Genomic DNA, 19,638 nt, shown 5'->3' on the forward strand with positions numbered 1-19,638 from the left:
AAAATGAAAAATTCACGACGACTTAACTTGGCTTCACTGAAATGTTTTAACAACTTTGGTGGGGGAGGGGAGGCAGAACCTGAGGTTCTAGAAGGTTAATAAAAAAGCCTTCAACTTTAAATTTGAAAATTTGGGGAAGGGCGATTGCAACCTGCTCCCCCAAGATACACCTATACAAATACTCACTTGACTACTCTACACTCTGTCCCAACAATCTGTGGAGCAACGCTGCGCACAACGGTAGAGAATGAAAGAAAGAAAATGGGCGAAGCAAAGAGCGCTGCTGCCAACGGCTGGTAGTTTCAGTTGCATTGCCCCTCCATGCAACCCTCCCTTCCCCTTCACGCGTTCATTGGTCGAGCCCTTTCGAGTTGTCACTTTCGTTCGCTTGCTCCACAGGTTCTAGGGACAGAGTATGGAGGGAATTGTAAAATGCGTAATATTTGAGAATTTGGATCATCATGCCAGTTAAAAAAAAATCTAGGCTAAGACTGGCAAAAGGTTCAGCAGCACCGGACAGTTTTGGACAACTTCCAGACGACTGCGACCCACCTTGTTGATGACAAAATGCAGCGCTTGGCCCTTCCAGCGGCAGGTGAGCACGAAATCTCCCGGCTGCGACGTGCAGTCCCTCACCAGGAAGTCCCCGTCCCTGTCCAGGATCTCCTCCGCCCTCTGGCGGGGGATGGCGCCGTGGTACCACGCGTGCGAGCGCAGGTCGCGGGTGTCCAGACTCAGCTCCCATTCTAGCGCCTTCCGTAGCTGCGCTGGATTGGCGGTTGGATCGGGCGTGGCTTCCTAGAAGAGACAGAACAGAACAATTAATCTTCGACAGCACCACATTATTGGATTAATGAGGATGGTGTGCGTGAGGGAAAGGGGGGGGGGGTGATACTGTCCATAAGTAACGCGTTAGCAAATTAAACGGTACCTGTTCCTGAGAGTTACTTGACTTGCGATACCATCATAAATTTAGAACTGGAGGATTTGTTTGCCAGGACGAAACACGCTTCTTACGTTGTTTTAAACTGGTGCATGTTAAGTTACATTGGAAAAACGTGCATTTTAGGGAATACATATGTGATACTTGTGTAAACAGTTAAATGTCCTTACTGAATGACAAAGTAAAAGTAACGTTAACTCGTTACTTTTTTTAGTAACTTGGCCTACCCTGCAATGAGGGTACAGAGTACAGAGATCTTGAATACGAACTCTACAATATAAATTTCGAGCTCTATTCGGGCTCTATACACGATAAGGCTGAATGATGATTAGATGAAACCGATGGACACCCACCGACATCCAGGCCTGGACTTGAACACGGTACCTTTGATGGTGAGACCGATACTTATTTCCTCTTGTCACGAATAAAGAAAGTTACTCAAATTTAACAGGGACTCGTGCCTCACGTGATGGTTGAATACAACCTGCTCTCACGCGCTAAAAAAAGTTACCTCTCATCATGGTGATCGCTAATGCAATGACTATGTGCGGGTGCGACACGTTGCATGTGCAGTTCAGAAAACTGCAATCGTGAGAGGCAGCGAAAGTTGCGTGCGAACGACCACACACATATTCGGAACTTCGTCCTAGTGATGGGTCGTTCGTGAACGAGTCGTTCAAAAGTAACGACTCTCTCTTGTGAGCGGTGAACGACTCGTTCACCAGAATTGAACGACACGTTCAAAGAGTCGTATGTGTGCCACGACTCCTCCGCCCGCCAAGCAACTATTATTCCATTATTCTAGTGATGGGTCGTTCGTGAACGAGTCGTTCAAAAGTAACGACTCTCTCTTGTGAGCGGTGAACGACTCGTTCACCAGAATTGAACGACACGTTCAAAGAGTCGTATGTGTGCCACGACTCCTCCGCCCGCCAAGCAACTATTATTCCATTATTCCCTCTCCTTTCCACGAATTTTGCGAGGAAGGCGCATGCGCAAGTGCATACTCGCCTGGCGGCCGGAAATTTTGAAAGAAAGCAAGTCGATTCTGCGGGCAGCAAATGGGGACTGGAGAGGAGAGGGAGGGGGGGTCCTCTCTGTTCCTTTTCCCGTAAAGCTGGCTGAAACGTGCCGTGTACGATGAGAGGGGAAGGAGCATGCTCGCGAGTCGACTCTTTCCTTCGTTCAAAGAGTCGTGGCACACCTTAGCGACTCTTTGAACGAAGGAAAGAGTCGACTCGCGAGCTCGCGACTCGCGAGTGTTGTTTGCAGAGAGAGAGCGCGCAACCTCAGCCCATGACGGGCAGCGAAGAACAGCCAACAAATTTGTACTGTAGTTTCAAGTTCGGCCAAACCATTAGCGCTAAAATTACAAGAAATTAAATGTTAGTAAAAAATATTAGGGGAGTCTTGTAAAAATTTTGAGAAGGTGTTAGGCACAGACCTCTTGATTACAATATTCCGATTAGCCTTTATGTGCAGATAGGATAGTCGGGACTGGACCTACAGTTTAAAGGAGGATCCGAACCTCCACTTTGTATTGAACACGGTACCCCTTGATTACCGGCGACGTTATCACTACGCCATCGGGGAGACCCGATTAGCCTATTGGAGCATAAAAGTGGACTTTAAACATTGTCTGACAAAATCGTTTTCATATGACGTGAAATATTTAAACATTGTCTGACAAAATCGTTTTCATATGACGTGAAATATTTCATTAACATTAACGTGTAAATATTTTACTAATGAAAACAGCATTAAAGAATAAATATAGAAGTTTAATCATAAATCTCATCGTACATGATACTGCAAAAAAACTTTTATTGAATGACTGCAGAATTAGGAACAACTACGTAAGATGGACATGGGTCATGTTCACGAGTGATATAAACAGCTGTTGGCCATCTGCGGTGAGCCTACGTGTTAAGGTGTTTTACTAGTAGAAAGCAACATTAAAAAAAAATACATACGTATAATTTGGCCCGCTTTATAGAAATTCGATCATACATTATAATATTGGCAGAAACTTATACTGAATGACTGTAGAACAACAAAAAGCTATGGATATGGGATGGACATGGATAATATTCAAGAGCGATATATATTTCTTAAACACAGCTGTTAGCCATCCGCGGAGAGCGAGCGGGTGGATCCTACTTTAAACTGTAGATCCAGTCTGCTGGCGAGACTGCCGCCGCCGCGCCTTGTGTAAGAGAGCTCGCGACTCGCGAGCGAACGATGAGTGAGCAGAAGAGTCGCTAAGGCGAGCGAGTCGTTAAGGTGCTCCACGACTCTTCGTGCCGTCTCGAGAGTCGTGAACGATGAGTGAGCAGAAGAGTCGCTAAGGCGAGCGAGTCGTTAAGGTGCTTAATGACTCTTCGTTCCGTCTCGAGAGTCGTGAACGAATGATGGGGAAAGAGTCGTGGGACTGTGCTGTGACTCTTCGTGCTGTTTCAAGAGTCGTGAACGAGCGATGATGTGTCGCAGCGCAGATCTGGAGTGCATTTTGTTGACTCGCTTTCTCACATTTGTTGCGATATTAAAACCAGTGATCGAATGAAAAAAAGGAAGAATATGTAAATGCACGTTATTACTAATAAAAGGTTGATATAATTATATAGCATTTCTGTGTATGCTATCGTACTGCATAATTTGCATTATCCGCAGCATGAAATGTAAACTGAAACAAGATACAAATATAGAAAATCTCACTCATGAGGCAGAGTAATGAAAACAAGTATGTGCAATAAATTTTGTTTGTGTGTGTGTGTGTTTACTGTTTACACATATATGTATATCCATACACATACAGAATCGTATTTGTATTTTTCTTATTTTATGCCGCTTTTCTTCAAATTTTAAGTAATCGCGACGATGAGGATGATGCGTAATGATACAGATGAAGGGACACTCGTAAAGAATATCCTTGACCAGACCGGGACTAGAACCCGGGAACTTCTGTGGCAAGATCAAATGTCGATTACTTCAGAATCTTGGCCATCTAGTCGGCTACACGCACACACATATACACAAAAATGCAATACAATTTATTAATCTTGAAGGACGTACGTTGTGTTCGTTTACTTAAATACAATCATCTGCTTCAACACCTCCTACCCCCTTCCCCCTCTTCAGGCATGTGTTTCGAGAAAAATAAGCTTGGCGACTCTTTTGAACGACTCATTTGAACGACTCTTCTCAGTGAGCGAGCGCTCATGAGTCGACTCGCACAAATGAACGGCTTGAACCCATCACTACATTATTCCCTCTCCTTTCCACGAATTTTGCGAGGAAGGCGCATGCGCAAGTGTATACTCGTCTGGCGGCCGGAATTTTTGAAAGAAAGCAAGTCGATTCTGCGGGCAGCAAATGGGGACTGGAGAGGAGAGGGAGGGGGGGGGGTCCTCTCTGTTCCTTTTCCCGTAAAGCTGGCTGAAACGTGCCGTGTACGATGAGAGGGGAAGGAGCATGCTCGCGAGTCGACTCTTTCCTTCGTTCAAAGAGTCGTGGCACACCTTAGCGACTCTTTGAACGAAGGAAAGAGTCGACTCGCGAGTGTTGTTTGCAGAGAGAGAGCGCGCAACCTCAGCCCATGACGGGCAGCGAAGAACAGCCAACAAATTTGTCCTGTAGTTTCAAGTTCGGCCAAACCATTAGCGCTAAAATTACAAGAAATTAAATGTTAGTAAAAAATATTAGGGGAGTCTTGTAAAAATTTTGAGAAGGTGTTAGGCACAGACCTCTTGATTACAATATTCCGATTAGCCTTTATGTGCAGATAGGATAGTCGGGACTGGACCTACAGTTTAAAGGAGGATCCGAACCTCCACTTTGTATTGAACACGGTACCCCTTGATTACCGGCGACGTTATCACTACGCCATCGGGGAGACCCGATTAGCCTATTGGAGCATAAAAGTGGACTTTAAACATTGTCTGACAAAATCGTTTTCATATGACGTGAAATATTTCATTAACATTAACGTGTAAATATTTTACTAATGAAAACAGCATTAAAGAATAAATATAGAAGTTTAATCATAAATCTCATCGTACATGATACTGCAAAAAAGCTTTTATTGAATGACTGCAGAATTAGGAACAACTACGTAAGATGGACATGGGTCATGTTCACGAGTGATATAAACAGCTGTTGGCCATCTGCGGTGAGCCTACGTGTTAAGGTGTTTTACTAGTAGAAAGCAACATTAAAAAAAAATACATACGTATAATTTGGCCCGCTTTATAGAAATTCGATCATACATTATGATATTGGCAGAAACTTATATTGAATGACTGTAGAACAACAAAAAGCTATGGATATGGGATGGACATGGATAATGTTCAAGAGCGATATATATTTCTTAAACCCAGCTGTTAGCCATCCGCGGAGAGCGAGCGGGTGGATCCTACTTTAAACTGTAGATCCAGTCTGCTGGCGAGACTCCCGCCGCCGCGCCTTGTGTAAGAGAGCTCGCGACTCGCGAGCGAACGATGAGTGAGCAGAAGAGTCGCTAAGGCGAGCGAGTCGTTAAGGTGCTCCACGACTCTTCGTGCCGTCTCGAGAGTCGTGAACGATGAGTGAGCAGAAGAGTCGCTAAGGCGAGCGAGTCGTTAAGGTGCTTAATGACTCTTCGTGCCGTCTCGAGAGTCGTGAACGAATGATGGGGAAAGAGTCGTGGGACTGTGCTGTGACTCTTCGTGCTGTTTCAAGAGTCGTGAACGAGCGATGATGTGTCGCAGCGCAGATCTGGAGTGCATTTTGTTGACTCGCTTTCTCACATTTGTTGCGATATTAAAACCAGTGATCGAATGCAAAAAAGGAAGAATATGTAATGCACGTTATTACTAATAAAAGGTTAATATAATTATATAGCATTTCTGTGTATGCTATCGTACTGCATAATTTGCATTATCCGCAGCATGAAATGTAAACTGAAACAAGATACAAATATAGAAAATCTCACTCATGAGGCAGAGTAATGAAAACAAGTATGTGCAATAAATTTTGTTTGTGTGTGTGTGTGTTTACTGTTTACACATATATGTATATCCATACACATACAGAATCGTATTTGTATTTTTCTTATTTTATGCCGCTTTTCTTCAAATTTTAAGTAATCGCGACGATGAGGATGATGCGTGATGATACAGATGAAGGGACACTCGTAAAGAATATCCTTGACCAGACCGGGACTAGAACCCGGGAACTTCTGTGGCAAGATCAAATGTCGATTACTTCAGAATCTTGGCCATCTAGTCGGCTACACGCACACACATATACACAAAAATCCAATACAATTTATTAATCTTGAAGGACGTACGTTGTGTTCGTTTACTTAAATACAATCATCTGCTTCAACACCTCCTACCCCCTTCCCCCTCTTCAGGCATGTGTTTCGAGAAAAATAAGCTTGGCGACTCTTTTGAACGACTCATTTGAACGACTCTTCTCAGTGAGCGAGCGCTCATGAGTCGACTCGCACAAATGAACGGCTTGAACCCATCACTACTTCGTCCGCGGTTTCTGCGAATCCAAGTAACCAGAGTTCTTGTCAGATTGCCCATCGATCACTACTAATGGCACACCAGTGACATGTCCAATTTGAAGACGCTACGGTTATATATTTTTTTTTAGCGGTGCCTAACTTCATCTAGGTTTGATTATAAATCACAAGAATTTTACTTTAATCAAGTAAACAAATATCGTGCCAGCAATGAAATAAAGTCCTGGAAAATTAACATTTCGAATTGGAAAAGATCCAAGAAAATGAAACTTGATGTAATATCCAGAAATTGATTGATTGATCTTCGCTTTCTGTCAAGCTAATCGCGAAGATGAGGATGAATGGGGGTAAGATGAATTGATGAAAGCCCCATCACACACATACTTGAGTGCTGCAAGAAGAGCATTTCGCTCTAGCGCCAAATAGTTCGCAGGGACGACGCTAGATAGCGCACAGAATCGTGAGCTTCTTCGCTCGAGCGAAAAACGCTCGAACAGGCAAAACGAACTGTTTATGCTCGAAACCTAGCAGTACACGTAATTTGTCTATGGTAGTGGGCCCTCAAATACGGATCGTGAGGCGAAAGACGCTGTGAAATTGAAACTTAGGTAAGCATTGTCATTATCTCCATGTTAAAATGTAGTTTTGTCCGTCTTACCAATGGGCTGAAACTGCCAGGAAGGTTATTTTACATGTGTCTGCGACTATTGTCACATTAAAATGATATTCTATTGTAAAAGCTCGAACGTGGGAGACTCGAATGAGTACAAGCGAGCGACAATGGTTCCATGTAGTAACCTAGCACACAACACAAACCCCACAGAGGATTGTGCTGGTTTTGTGTCCAGACGGCAGAGCTTCGTTGGCCAGCAACATTGCAGTTAATGGGGTGTACTGTGTGAAAGTGAATCTGACTTTTGGGTGCCTTCTCACCACCATACACTCCCATGAATGCATGAGAAATCATACTTGAGCTAGATTAAATTATGGGTTTCTGTTGTAGAATCTTTGAAGAGTCAAATTCGACTACAGCGAGCGAAACGACCGTTAAGAATGCAGTGAAAAGACCTAAACAATGATTAAAAATTCCAATAAAAGCTGCCAAAAAGTAAAAAGGACAAAAACTGCAAACATACGGAAAATAAAAACAATATTTTTCCGTCTTCAAGCGCCCCATTAAATATACTTATCATCAGATTTAGACCTCGTTATGAAGAATCGATGTATGGACTCGTGGAATCTGAGTGAAGCTGGTTCATATAAACAAGTTGCCTTTCTCCATTATTCCGATTTGTTGAAGAGACTAATGTTCCCCTTTGCACTAACCCTGAGAATCTCAACCTTGCAACTTCTGTGACTGTGGCAACTTTTGTTTATCGCTCCAAGATCAAGTTCACTTTTCACTTCGTCGAAAAGAAACGGAACTTTGGCCCCGTCTTACGTCGGAGTCTCTCTCGGCTGTTCCGGCGATTCGACCAAGGTTTTCTATCGACTCTCGCCTCCCTTTTCCTGAATCGATTTCCTCTTTTCACCCCCTCCCCCTTTCTTCCTTCGCTCGACTGTCTGAGTAAGAGGACCTGGGAGAGAACTGGGGAGAGGGGAAATGTTGGTTGGAAGCAGAGAGGTGAATAAAAGAAGAGACAGGGAGGAGACGCTGAATTTTCTTGACAGTTTCTCTCCGTTTCTTCGTGTCTTTTCCTACTCGAGAACTCAGAGTCGGAGAACTTGCTAGAGAAAGATGCACGCACCGTAACTTGTTGAGTGGGGTTTCGAGTCGCATGTCAACAAACTATTGTAGCTTCAATTTCAACAATATTCTAAAGAACGGGTCCATAGTTATTAAAATTTGGGGTTCAGCCGATACTACTTTGTACCGATGCCAATACTCTTACAGATTCCCACTGATACCAATACCTGAAAATTGCAATAATTAAAATTTGTTCAAAATATTGACCAATATATTAATAATCTTCCCCAATTACGAAATGCATGAACTTACCTATACATTTGCTTTAGAATATTCAATAATTACATCAGAATATTAAAAAATAGTTGTTACGTAATAAAAAATACAGTTTTTCTTTCATAATTTGTGCAAAATAAAAATAAAGTTTGAATTTTGCATAATTTCCAAGATAATTAGTCTCCGCGAAAATGTCGCGCAGAATTTTTGCAGACTCCGTGAAAGACCAGTATGCAGGAAAAATATCGGCTGATATCGGTAGATGATTTGCAACCGATAATTTCCGACACCGATACCACTGGTATCGGCCCAGCACTAATGAAAATACAGCGGAGTATGAATTTATTGGAAAATGGCGCCCGGAAACAGGGATTTATTCATGCTTTCTTGACAGAATTGCTCCAAATCAGAGCAATAAAATGTACCACAGAGAATATAATGACCAATTAGAGAAGACTGCCGGTCTTCATGGCAGAGCGGTCGGTGTAACGCGATATGATGGAGATTCCAGTTTCGAACCCTGTTTAAGGCATAGATGCATTGTTGCTCGTCCTATCAAGCATTTGTCAGTTTAGTTCATCATTCAATGAATTAGTTTATTTTACTTTCCATTCCTACCACTTTTGGCTAATCGCAAAGATGAAGAAGAATGATGATATGATAAAATTAAAGGGACACACAAAGAGCACCCATATCCAAATCGGGATTCGAAACAGGGACGTCTAGCGGCGTAGTGCGCTATGCTAACCACTCAGCCACGGAGACGGTGCCGTCATTCCTCAAAACCACCACGATTATTCCAAGAGGAAGGGGACTTTCCCAAATGCGTAGTGGTAACGTTGTCATGGGTTCGATACCCGGTGGAGGCACACGTTGGTTTGGATCTCACTTGAGAATGTAGACCGTCCCAATTAGCCTATATGTGCACAAAGTGGACTTAAAACCAGAACTCAAACAAATGGCAAGAGGTAGGGAAATAAAGGTTGGAGAATAAGACATAAAATTGAACTAGAGAAAATTATCAAAAGACAGAATACAGTTGGATCCATAAACACAAAACAATTGGGAAGATTAGGATATGTACACAATATGACATTGCATAGGATGTTTACAATAATATTAAGAAATATAGTTACATTAGATCAGGAAAAGGAAAGCAGACTATGCCAGCCAATGAACCGACCGCTGACTCGTTGCTTCTAACCGCCAGTTGAAAAGGGAGCCAGCACTCTTTGTAGATGTTCTAGACAAATTCTCGTTCACATTCCAAGAGACTTCGTATTACCACCCAACTCTGGCGTCCAATTTCTTGGCGAAAAACACATCACACAATTGCTTCTACACCAATAACTTGTGAACGCCATGTGCAATTCTAAACAGAGGGATATACTCTGGGATGCTGGGCGTGTAGGAGGGAGGGAAAACAAGCTCTGGAGGACACAGATAGAAGTGGACTAAGGAGAGGCGTGACCCGATTACAGATGAGCGATCCAAAGGGCCATCCGAAGAGGAGACGAGAATGTGAATTTCCGTCGGGGACTGTGTGCCAAGTACGTGAGCGACACACACAGCATCCCTAGCAGTGGGAGAGACGTAATAATCTCGTCCTCACGTAGGCTGCACCTCGTGACGTTCTTCTTTGGGGTGAGAGGGGAGATTATAACGATGTCCACACGCCCGGAAAGGGGGCAAAAACTGCACTTACGGGCTGTGGCGATGAAATATTGAATGATGGAATCGCACCGTTTGGAGAAACTACTGGGAATTTCGCTTTTGCTTTGGACTTGCCTGGAAGGGATGACGGTAAAAGACACTTTTATAGAGACAAATTAAGCGTTTGTCAACAATGTACCACGAGAACACGACAAGACTGAAGGTTCGTGAGTTTCAAAATGTTGACACAAATTGCCTTTTCTCTACTATTTCAGAGAGGACTTGTGAAGGGGCCTGCAAAACTCGAGCGTTAAAATACGAGAAATTTCACAATAAAATCACAGAAATCTCGTCTAAAATTACAAATAAGAATTAACGTGCCTTTGCTTTTACCCAACTGAGTAAGTAAATGAGTAAGTAAATATGTACGAAAAATACAAATTAATGTCACCGTTAAATGGAGACAAGGAAAAACACATTTCTCCCACAAAATATTCTCGCCTTCCAGCAGTTTCACACTCAAGTTTCGTTACTGGGCTTGCTTTGCACATTCTGTTCTGAAATCTCAATTTTCGGTTAAACGGATAGGATAACCATTAGCTTCTGGAGATTCAAAAATGAGTGCGTTTGAACAAAACAACAAGAACTAGAAGCAAACTACACTAACACAATTAGAATATTTAGTCAATAAATCCACATTGTATTTCATAATTTGAAACAATAAGATACAAAACATCAGAACCTTACATTCAATCTTATCATCTTCATGTCCCTTATTTCCACGTTCTCTACACGGAGAAAAATTCAACTTAGAACAAAAAATACAAGAAACGTAAACTTTGAAGGCATTAAACACACGCACATCTTTCTCAGAAAGTTGAAGCAACCATGACAACGGCAAAACAAAAGGCACTTCGACACTAACGAAGTTACATAGGACATGGCCAGACGAACTCCTCCTGTCAAAGACTTTTCACCAAGGAAGACGTGAAGAAAATGTATTAACTTTCCAGTGTTTAGAGTTGTTCAGACAAATTATTGATCTGTCTTTATTTTCTAGCAATTGGGGGGTTGGTTGCGTGTGTGGATAAAACATTGAAATGTCATCAGTTTCTAGGAGTGTTGTACAGTCACGGACACTACTGGGTTGTAACGACACCACTGACTTTCAATTAAATCATTACAACCCAGACGTGTCCGTGAATCGCCTATTTGTCTCAAATTTCCAGTATTTTGGGGTGTTCAGTGCGTGTGTGTGGATAAACAACTGATTTATCTTCATTTTCTATATTTAGGGGTGTTGATGTGCGGAAAAATCACTGAAATGTCTTCAGTTTCTAGTATTTGGAACTTCGAATCCAATGTATACTCTCCAAATAAACTCCCAGTGACGACAAGACACGGAATACCCTAAGGGTAAGAGGTGAACCACAATTGCTTTTAGCTCAGTTTTCGACTTTCCCAAAAACAAGCAGCTTTAGCAGCTGTTGGATTTCCGCGCTTGCTTTTCCACGGCCCCTAAAAATTCATGCCCTGAGCAAAACACTCACCCTTGTTGGGAGGGTGCTGTCTTCTGCAAACGCTCCCACGGGCGGCTTCTGCACGACGCTACGTGACCCCACGCTCCTCTCAAAGTTTTCCTTGGCTGGATATTCTTTCCTGAGCATATTTTAGCCAATAAAGGAATCAGCCTCATAACTGTAGCCAGTGGCGGATTCCGAAATTACACTTGGAAGGGGAGAATTTTAGTTTGGTGCCTTTGAGAGCCGAGATGCTATTCTAGCCTATATTATTGGCTAATCGCGACGATGAGAATAAATGATTTTATAAAATTGATGAAGAGACACTCACGTAGAAGCAGAAATACGGAATGATCGCTGAAGGAGCAGATGCAAAACAGAATGAACCCGGAAAGAACAAGCACTAAATAAAAAAATGCGCGATGCAATATACGAAGATTTCAGAGTGATGTAATACTGTTCCACAGCAGAGATTATCGACTCAAAGTGTTCAAGCTAGAAGGTACTCTTCTCTTAACAGTTTTCTCTCACCTGGGGTAGACTTCAGTGAGCTGAGGTAATGAGGACATTGAATACCCGTTTATTTTCACGCTCGTCAATCAACGATCCCGCCCTCTCGTTTCAAAAGGAATGGTTGAAGCGGGAACAGGGGAGGGAAGCTTAATGTTGGTGCGATGCACAGAAAGAACCACGAAAGCTACAAGCAAGACATTTTAGGGACTCGTTTACTGCTTTTGATAATAAAAAGCATTTCACGTCTCATTCTAACCACGAACCCTGACTAACCGCAAATTTGTAGTGATTAAATAGTGCGCGAATGAACCCTCCTTTTCCTTCAAAGGGGGTGGCATCTTTTGATGGATAACGCGTAAATAGGAGATACTCTCTCTTTTTTATCATCAATAATAAAATTATAAAAATACAATAATTAATATCATCACACAAATGCGTTTAATTCCTAAAGTGTGGCAAACTTTCATGTTGAGTATTGTATATATTAAAAAAAAATGGTCAGAGACTGGATGCTAATAGGAAACACCGTATCTATCGAATAGCGTTCATAGAAACTCGAACAATTCAAAATCTTCTTCTAGGTAAAAAAAAAAAGAAAGAACTGGAAATCATAACTGGACAGAACATCTTGGGTAAAAACAGAGCTTCACTGCCAGAAACGGTAGCAAACGTTTGATATTCTCTCATTTCTTATTTTCCAGGCGTCCAGAGCAAAAAGGCTCTATGTACAGGATCCCTTTTGGAAATCGAGCTCTTTATGGCGCTTCCTTCAAAGAGATTTCAAATCCGTTCCCCGCCGAGGGACTTCGCTTTCAGAGCGAAATTAGCCGAAGGCTGTGGGTCGGGAAGCAATTTCCTCCTGAACCTTATGCAACCCTGCAAAGCTTCGTGTGATCGGTTGCTAACTTTCTCCAGGAGAGGAGAAAGAGGATTTATCTGCTCGCCAAGAGATTTTGCCCTAGGGGGATGCTGGAACATCATGAATCACACAAAGGATCCTGGGAAATATCCTTGGCTTGCGGGCTGGAAAACATCATTCGCAAACACTTCGCTCAGATGGGTTTCCGAAAGGGTTTTTACCTCTTCGCAGGCCAATCACGGAAAAAACAAAAGACGTCATAAACTTTGGTAACTGGTAACGTCACTTTCCCAGAGTTCTTGGTGGAATCCTGGTTCTTATGCTACCCGTCATGCAAGCACGTGCGCGGGTAGAATAACCATCTAGGATGGAAACTGATTTGGTAACTGGTAAAATCACCATTTAGGACTATAGTCAATCTTTGTTTGAGTAGGTTTTAAGCACACTTTATGCACTGAATGGCTAATTGGGACTGGGCTTACAGTTTAAAGTGGAATGCGAACCACTATGTGCCTCCACCGGGTATCGAACCCGGGACCCTTTGTAAACATAGTGCAAAGACAGCTATTTTTAAGCGATCAACTTTTTGAAATAAAGTTAAAAGGTAGCATCTAAAACCAAATGCTTTTATAATCAACTTTCTTATATATTGTGCAAGGGAAACATAATTAAGTTTGTGATATACAATGAAAAAAACCGCAATTGTAATAAACTTTCATCAACAGAGGAAAAACAGAATTTACAACCAGCTTTTGAAACTTACTGGATGGGAAGTATTTGAAACCAGGGGAACTATTTTCTTGAAATATAAACATATTGAAAGAACAGCATCTATAGTCAACTTTAGCAACATAATGGAAGAAGGGTGCAAGGTGTGAACCTTTCTACGGACACCCAAATGTCAACCTCCCTTCCATGTAGTACACCCTGACTGTATTTTGCAGACTAACGAGGCTCTGGCGTCTGCACTCACTGCCAGTATAAACCTCCACGGGGCCGCTGTTGTATGCTGTCCTTGTGTGTTTGTGATTGTCCTTTCATCCGTTTAGTCTTATTACCATTCATCCTAATCTTCGCGATTAGTCAAAACTGGTAGAAAAGCGAAAATCAATCAATCAATGGAAAATCGAATTTATAACAAATTTTGGTAAACGTAATGGAAAGGGAGCACTTATATAAAAGTTCCTTTTCGGGATCATCGCGAGTGACGAAGCAGGTGCATTGGTAGCTTTACTGGAAGCGATTGGACATTATCTCCGGAACAGCAGAAACTATGAAAGGTGAGAAATTTGGTGTAAGCTTCGATAGCCCTACTTCCCTAGGCTAATCAGCAATGGGTCTACAGATCTACACCGAATCTGATCTGGGGAATGTGGGTAGGAAGTGATAGGGTCTATGTGGAATGCTGATTTTCAGGTTCAAACTATCTCTCTGTCCATGTATGAAAAGGATAGACATATCAATGGTTCATAAAATTGGGGAAATATCAACGGATAACAATACATCAGTGTCAGTATGATATTGCTAATATTACGTTCTACGATATTTGAGAATAGGAACGAAAGGAAAGGATTTCAAAGTCCCTTGTCACGTGGAGGGAACCTTCTAAAAGGACAGAGAATGAGCCACTAAATTCACAGTACATGGACTTCAAGCGATAGAGGCAGAAGATGCCACACCCTGGGATGGTGAAACGACGAGAAAAGGACAATCTGGAAACAGAACGTTAAACAACAGCGAGGTGAAAGGGAAAGACAGGAAGAAAATTCAGAGAAAGGAAAAGAGAGATAAGAGATGAAATTAGGGTAAAAAGAAGACATTATATGAGAAGAAATTAGATAGGGTAAAAAGAAAAGAACGAGATGGGCAGTGAAGGTGTACAACGACAATTAGAAAAAGAGATGGTAAGGAGAAAGAGGTGGCGAGAAATAAATTAAAAGAAAACGATAAAATAGGAAACAAGAAAGATAGGGTAAAAGGACAAAGAAATGGAAAAAAAGAAGAGTGATAAAACAGGAAGGAGAGACGAAGACGTGAGAAAGATAGATAAGCAGAATGAGCCAAAAAGATGGGAAAGACGTGGAGAAAGAAATGGAGAGATTTACTCATTAGGATGGGACAGAGAGAGTGAGATGAAAAGAGAAAACAGCAGTGAATAACGATGAAAGGTAAAGACAGGGAGAAAATATATGAGTAAGAAAGTGTGTGTGTGTGTGAGAGAGAGAGAGAGAGAGAGAGAGAGAGAGAGAGAGAGAGAGAGAGAGAGAGAGAGAGAGAGAGAGAGAGGAGAAGGTACTGCCCGCATCGCCATCAGGAGAAGGATCTCAGAGGTCGAGAATTCCTCTTTAAATCGATACGGACGGTGGAAGGGAAGCTGTGTGAAGCGAGAGAGATGCTCGAAGATATTGACGTCAACATTTCCTGCGAGACCAACCGGATTTCCTCCTCTCGAACTTCCCTCCCTATAACAACCTCCATAATTACCTCGGGATATTCCAATTAACTCGGCTCATCATTATGCGCTGGTAAAAGTGACTCCCTCTCCAGAAGTCTTCTTAAAGTTTCTGGAAACCTCTGCTCGCATCATGAATCATGAGAGCTTGGGTGATGATACAGCTTCTCTGGTCCAGAGGGAATGTAAGGATGGTCTACTTAGCGCCCAGGCTCATAATTCAAGGAGCTTTAATGTCCTTAAGATACTCTTAAGCACAGTGGAAAATTATCGTGGAAGTGGCGTCGTGGTTGACGAAAAGGCATGGCGTGTGTGAAATTCTAACGGAGATGAACTTTTCGAATTAATTTTGAGGGGCCTGCTCAATCTGATACAGAAACTTTCCCCGTACTTACAGCACTCGTGTCATTGTGTATTTGCTCTGAACAAATTTGCATTCCTTCAGAATAAATACACAACGATTTGATATCATTGATTAATTTTAGTTATTTACTTCGCCTTTCTGCCACTTTTAGCTAATTGCGAAGATGAGGATGAGTGATGATACGATGAAATTGATGAAGGGACACTCACAAACAGCCATGGCTAGGTCGGGATTCGAATCAGAGACCCCCCCCAGTGACGTAGCGCTCTGTGCTAACCACTCCGCCACGTAGGTCGAAATACACAATGATCCGAGTATTTATCGTTGTCAATTTTTTCAGGGTACGAGGTAATAAAGGAGGGAACACCCTGACGAGCCTGCTTCCACCCGCATACATTCAGGGGTATGCGCTTTTTTGCCTTTAAATAACACCATTGGCAGTACTTTTCTCTGAATTGAGTTTCTCCCCGTATATCTATTCATAAACTGTATTTGACCTCACACGTAAACGAATATAATGTTACAACGGTATTTTTTTTGTGGGAATCAAAACGGGTTGGTTGTACACTCAGTTTATTATTTCAATCTTAATTCTAATATAAATTGGAATTAGAGATAATGAATTAAGTACTTTGCTTTAGTTTGGTTTCAGTTCTAGAAATGGATTGTTTAGATTTATTTATGGTTGTTATTACAAAATGGAAAATTGGTTTGAGTTGGTTTTTTAAGTCCACTTTGTGCACAGTAAGGCTATTCGGGACTGGACCTACAGTTTAAAGTGGGATCCGAACCACTATGTGCCTTCATCGGGTATCGAACCCGGGACCCCTTGATTACAAGGCGACGACGCATTGAAAATTGGTGTTCCGTATTATGGATGAGACATCATACAAAATACAAATTACTGTGGATGATAGCGTGTATGCGTAATATACGTAGATTCGATTTATGAATTTGAGTAAAATGAAGTGTATAAACTAGATTAAAATTATTTAAGAGGTGGAGTAGCATTTGTTTGTAGTTTCGAGATTCAGTATCATATTTATAAAGTAGTTTATTTATTTATAACGAGATCGAGAATTTCGCTGTTGACTCAGGATCGTGAGAATACTTGGGGAGCTACTTGAAACGAATAGTCGGGGACTCCGATTTCTAAAGCCCGAAAACGGCGACCATCAAATTCGATCTACTGGCCACGAGTTACCCAAAGAAAGCCACTTGACAGACCGCGGCCCTCAAATAACTTGTTTCGCTACGGAAGGTGCTTTAATTTTAGTGTAATTGAATTTGATTTGATTTGGTGTTTTAAGTCCACTTTATACACAGTAAGGCTAATCGAGACTGGACCTACAGTTTAAAATAGGATCCGAACCATTATGTGCCTTCACCGGGTATCGAACCCGGGACCCCTTGATTACAAAGCGACGACGCTACCACTGCGCCATCGGGGAAGCCATTAAGTAAGTTTTTTACATCGGAAATGACTCGCAAAAATGATGAAATCCATGATACACCACCCTGTATATAAGAAGCAACGAAGCAACGAATCACTTTGGTGTTCAGCATCAGCGAAACGATGAAGTGGGATGTGCATACAAGGGTAATCTAGTAGTTTCGGAACCGAGCCAGAAAATGACGTCAGCAAGGGATTATGCAAATTGCCCTCTGATCGGCGACAATGCGCCTGTTGGGCTCTTGTTCCGAGGCTACGGGCCATTCCCCTCGAAGAGCGAGGATTCAATAAACGTCGGAAACACGATGAACCGCCCCCATCCCAGTGTCACGACCAGCCCGCGTCTCGCAAATCAAGATGAGCAACGTATTCTCTGTTGGAGAGTGCGTTGGGGTGGAGAATTGGCCATGTCTGAAAGAATGGGTTGGAAATGCGAGACTTTCTTCTGTGTTGTTTCCGTGTTTTATTCTCTGAAGTTCTGCCACGCTGTTTTTGCCAGAGTGACGACACATCTCGGCATTGGAGGCTGCGATACACACATGGCTTTTCTATGAATGATGTGATGGGACAAACGCAATGATAAACATACCCTTACCCCAGGTTTGAACCTGAGACCTCTGGCTTCGTAGCTCGTACCGTTGGCTACTCGGACACCAAGGTTTGCACATAGCTGATATAGTATCTTCTTGTCTTCTCGAGAAAAAAATATTACCTCGTCATTCTTTTCCCTTTCTCAGACTACTTCATCCTCTTCATTTCTGTTTCTCTCAGGAAGAAAAAAACGGGAAAGAGACGACAGAGAGAGGAATGAGGAAAATAGACTGTTAGGGAATTGGAGGTATTCAAATTAAATATTATTAAATGAATTAAAATATAAAGAAACATATACAGAGTGGTGCAAAAAAAAGGTAATCGAATTAGTACATGTTTCAGAATTTCGGTAACCTTTTTTTTTTTTTTGCACCACCCTGTACCTTAAATCCTAAAATATGTTCTACAAATTTCTAGAATATGCTTTCAAAGAATTAATGCGAATTAAGTCGGTGGTGATGACAACTGATTTTGTTCTTTTTTCTTCTTCTTTCTATGTCCCTTTCTTCCTTAGTTACATTTTTCTTTCTTCTCCCTTCCTATACTTTTCTCTATTACATGTCTCTCTTTCTTTTTCTCCACTCTTTCTTCCTATTTTATCGCTTCCTTTCTTGCTCTTCTCTTCTTTGTCGGTCTATCCATTCCTTTCTATCCCTCTCTCTTCTTTCTCTCTGTTTATCTCTACCTTCTTCCTTCTGTTTTCCCGCCTCTTTCATTGTTTACCATTCATTCTATCTCTCTCTGCGTCACTATTTATCCTTCTAGCTGTGTGTAATTCTTGCTGCACTCAAATGATTCTGAAAATTCCCCATGTAGGTAGACCATTTGGGTGAGCAGGAGGATGGACTAAGAATATTTTGCTGTTTGTTACAGTCTCCCATCGCTCTTAATTCGAACCCAATACTGTTCGAACAAATCGAATTCGTGGTAGCCACAGAATACTATTTATATTTGTCAAAATTTAATCTACTTTGGGACGAGGAGACACTATTTGGATTTTTCTTATTTTCATGCCCATTGCTTAACTTTTGGTTAACCGCGGGAAAAACGTTGATTGTATGAAATTTATGAACGAACACACACAAAAAACTCGCACGCCCAGACCGGAACTCGAGCCAGTATGAAACGTGGATAATTATAGTTTTCAGACTGTGACTTGGATCGGACTGGTTTCATTTGTTTTACTTCGCTTTTTTGCCACTTTTGGCTATCGCGAAGATGAGAATGAGTGATCATATGATGAAATTGATGGAAGGGACAATCACAAGGAACACCCATGTCCAGGCCAAGAATTCGAACCAGGGACACATGGCGCTGTGCTAACCACTCCACCATGGCGGTTTCTAAATTGTGAATGTACAGTCACCAGCAATAAAAATGGGACATGTAGATCCTGAAATACTATCTTCCCTGCAAGGCGTTATGTGTGTTGCCTAACTCTACGGCGGTGGTAGAAGTTGCCATTGAAAATTTGCTATTAAAATCCACTTATGAGTATTTCAGGATCTAGGTGTCCCATTTTCATTGCCGATGAGTGTACGTGTGGTACTAAGGGGAAAATCATCGTAATTTTCCCTTTTTTTATGGTGTGAAATGAAGAAAAAAACAGAAGGCAACAGCGGGCCAGGCATTTGGTAGATTGAAAGGCAGAAAGTAAACGGTGCGCTTCGCTACACGCTTTTGTGCCACCGACCGACCGACCGACCGCCCGCCTGCGATTGTTTAACGAGCATTTGCCTCTCTGCTGGCAGTCGTGTTCCTCCACCCCCGTCAATCACGTCCTCTCTCCCTCCGCTGCGCTGTGGCCCGTATGGATGC

The 19,638-nt window shown here is 42.1% G+C and overlaps 1 protein-coding gene across 4 annotated transcripts in view; it reads right to left on the minus strand.

The window, feature by feature from the left end:
• The window catches only part of LOC146001912 (breast cancer anti-estrogen resistance protein 3 homolog), a 256,008-nt gene that overhangs the window by 16,395 nt on the left and 219,975 nt on the right, over positions 1-19,638 (minus strand). For all 4 annotated transcript variants that reach the window (XM_083139638.1, XM_083139632.1, XM_083139646.1 and 1 more), the window contains one exon: positions 553-798. In XM_083139638.1, the coding sequence (XP_082995764.1) occupies positions 553-798 (246 nt within the window). The remainder of the gene's footprint in view (positions 1-552; positions 799-19,638) is intronic.

The sequence above is a fragment of the Lepisma saccharinum genome, chromosome 1 (assembly GCF_977018435.1).
Source record: "Lepisma saccharinum chromosome 1, izLepSacc3.1, whole genome shotgun sequence".
In the NCBI taxonomy this organism is placed as follows: domain Eukaryota; kingdom Metazoa; phylum Arthropoda; class Insecta; order Zygentoma; family Lepismatidae; genus Lepisma; species Lepisma saccharinum.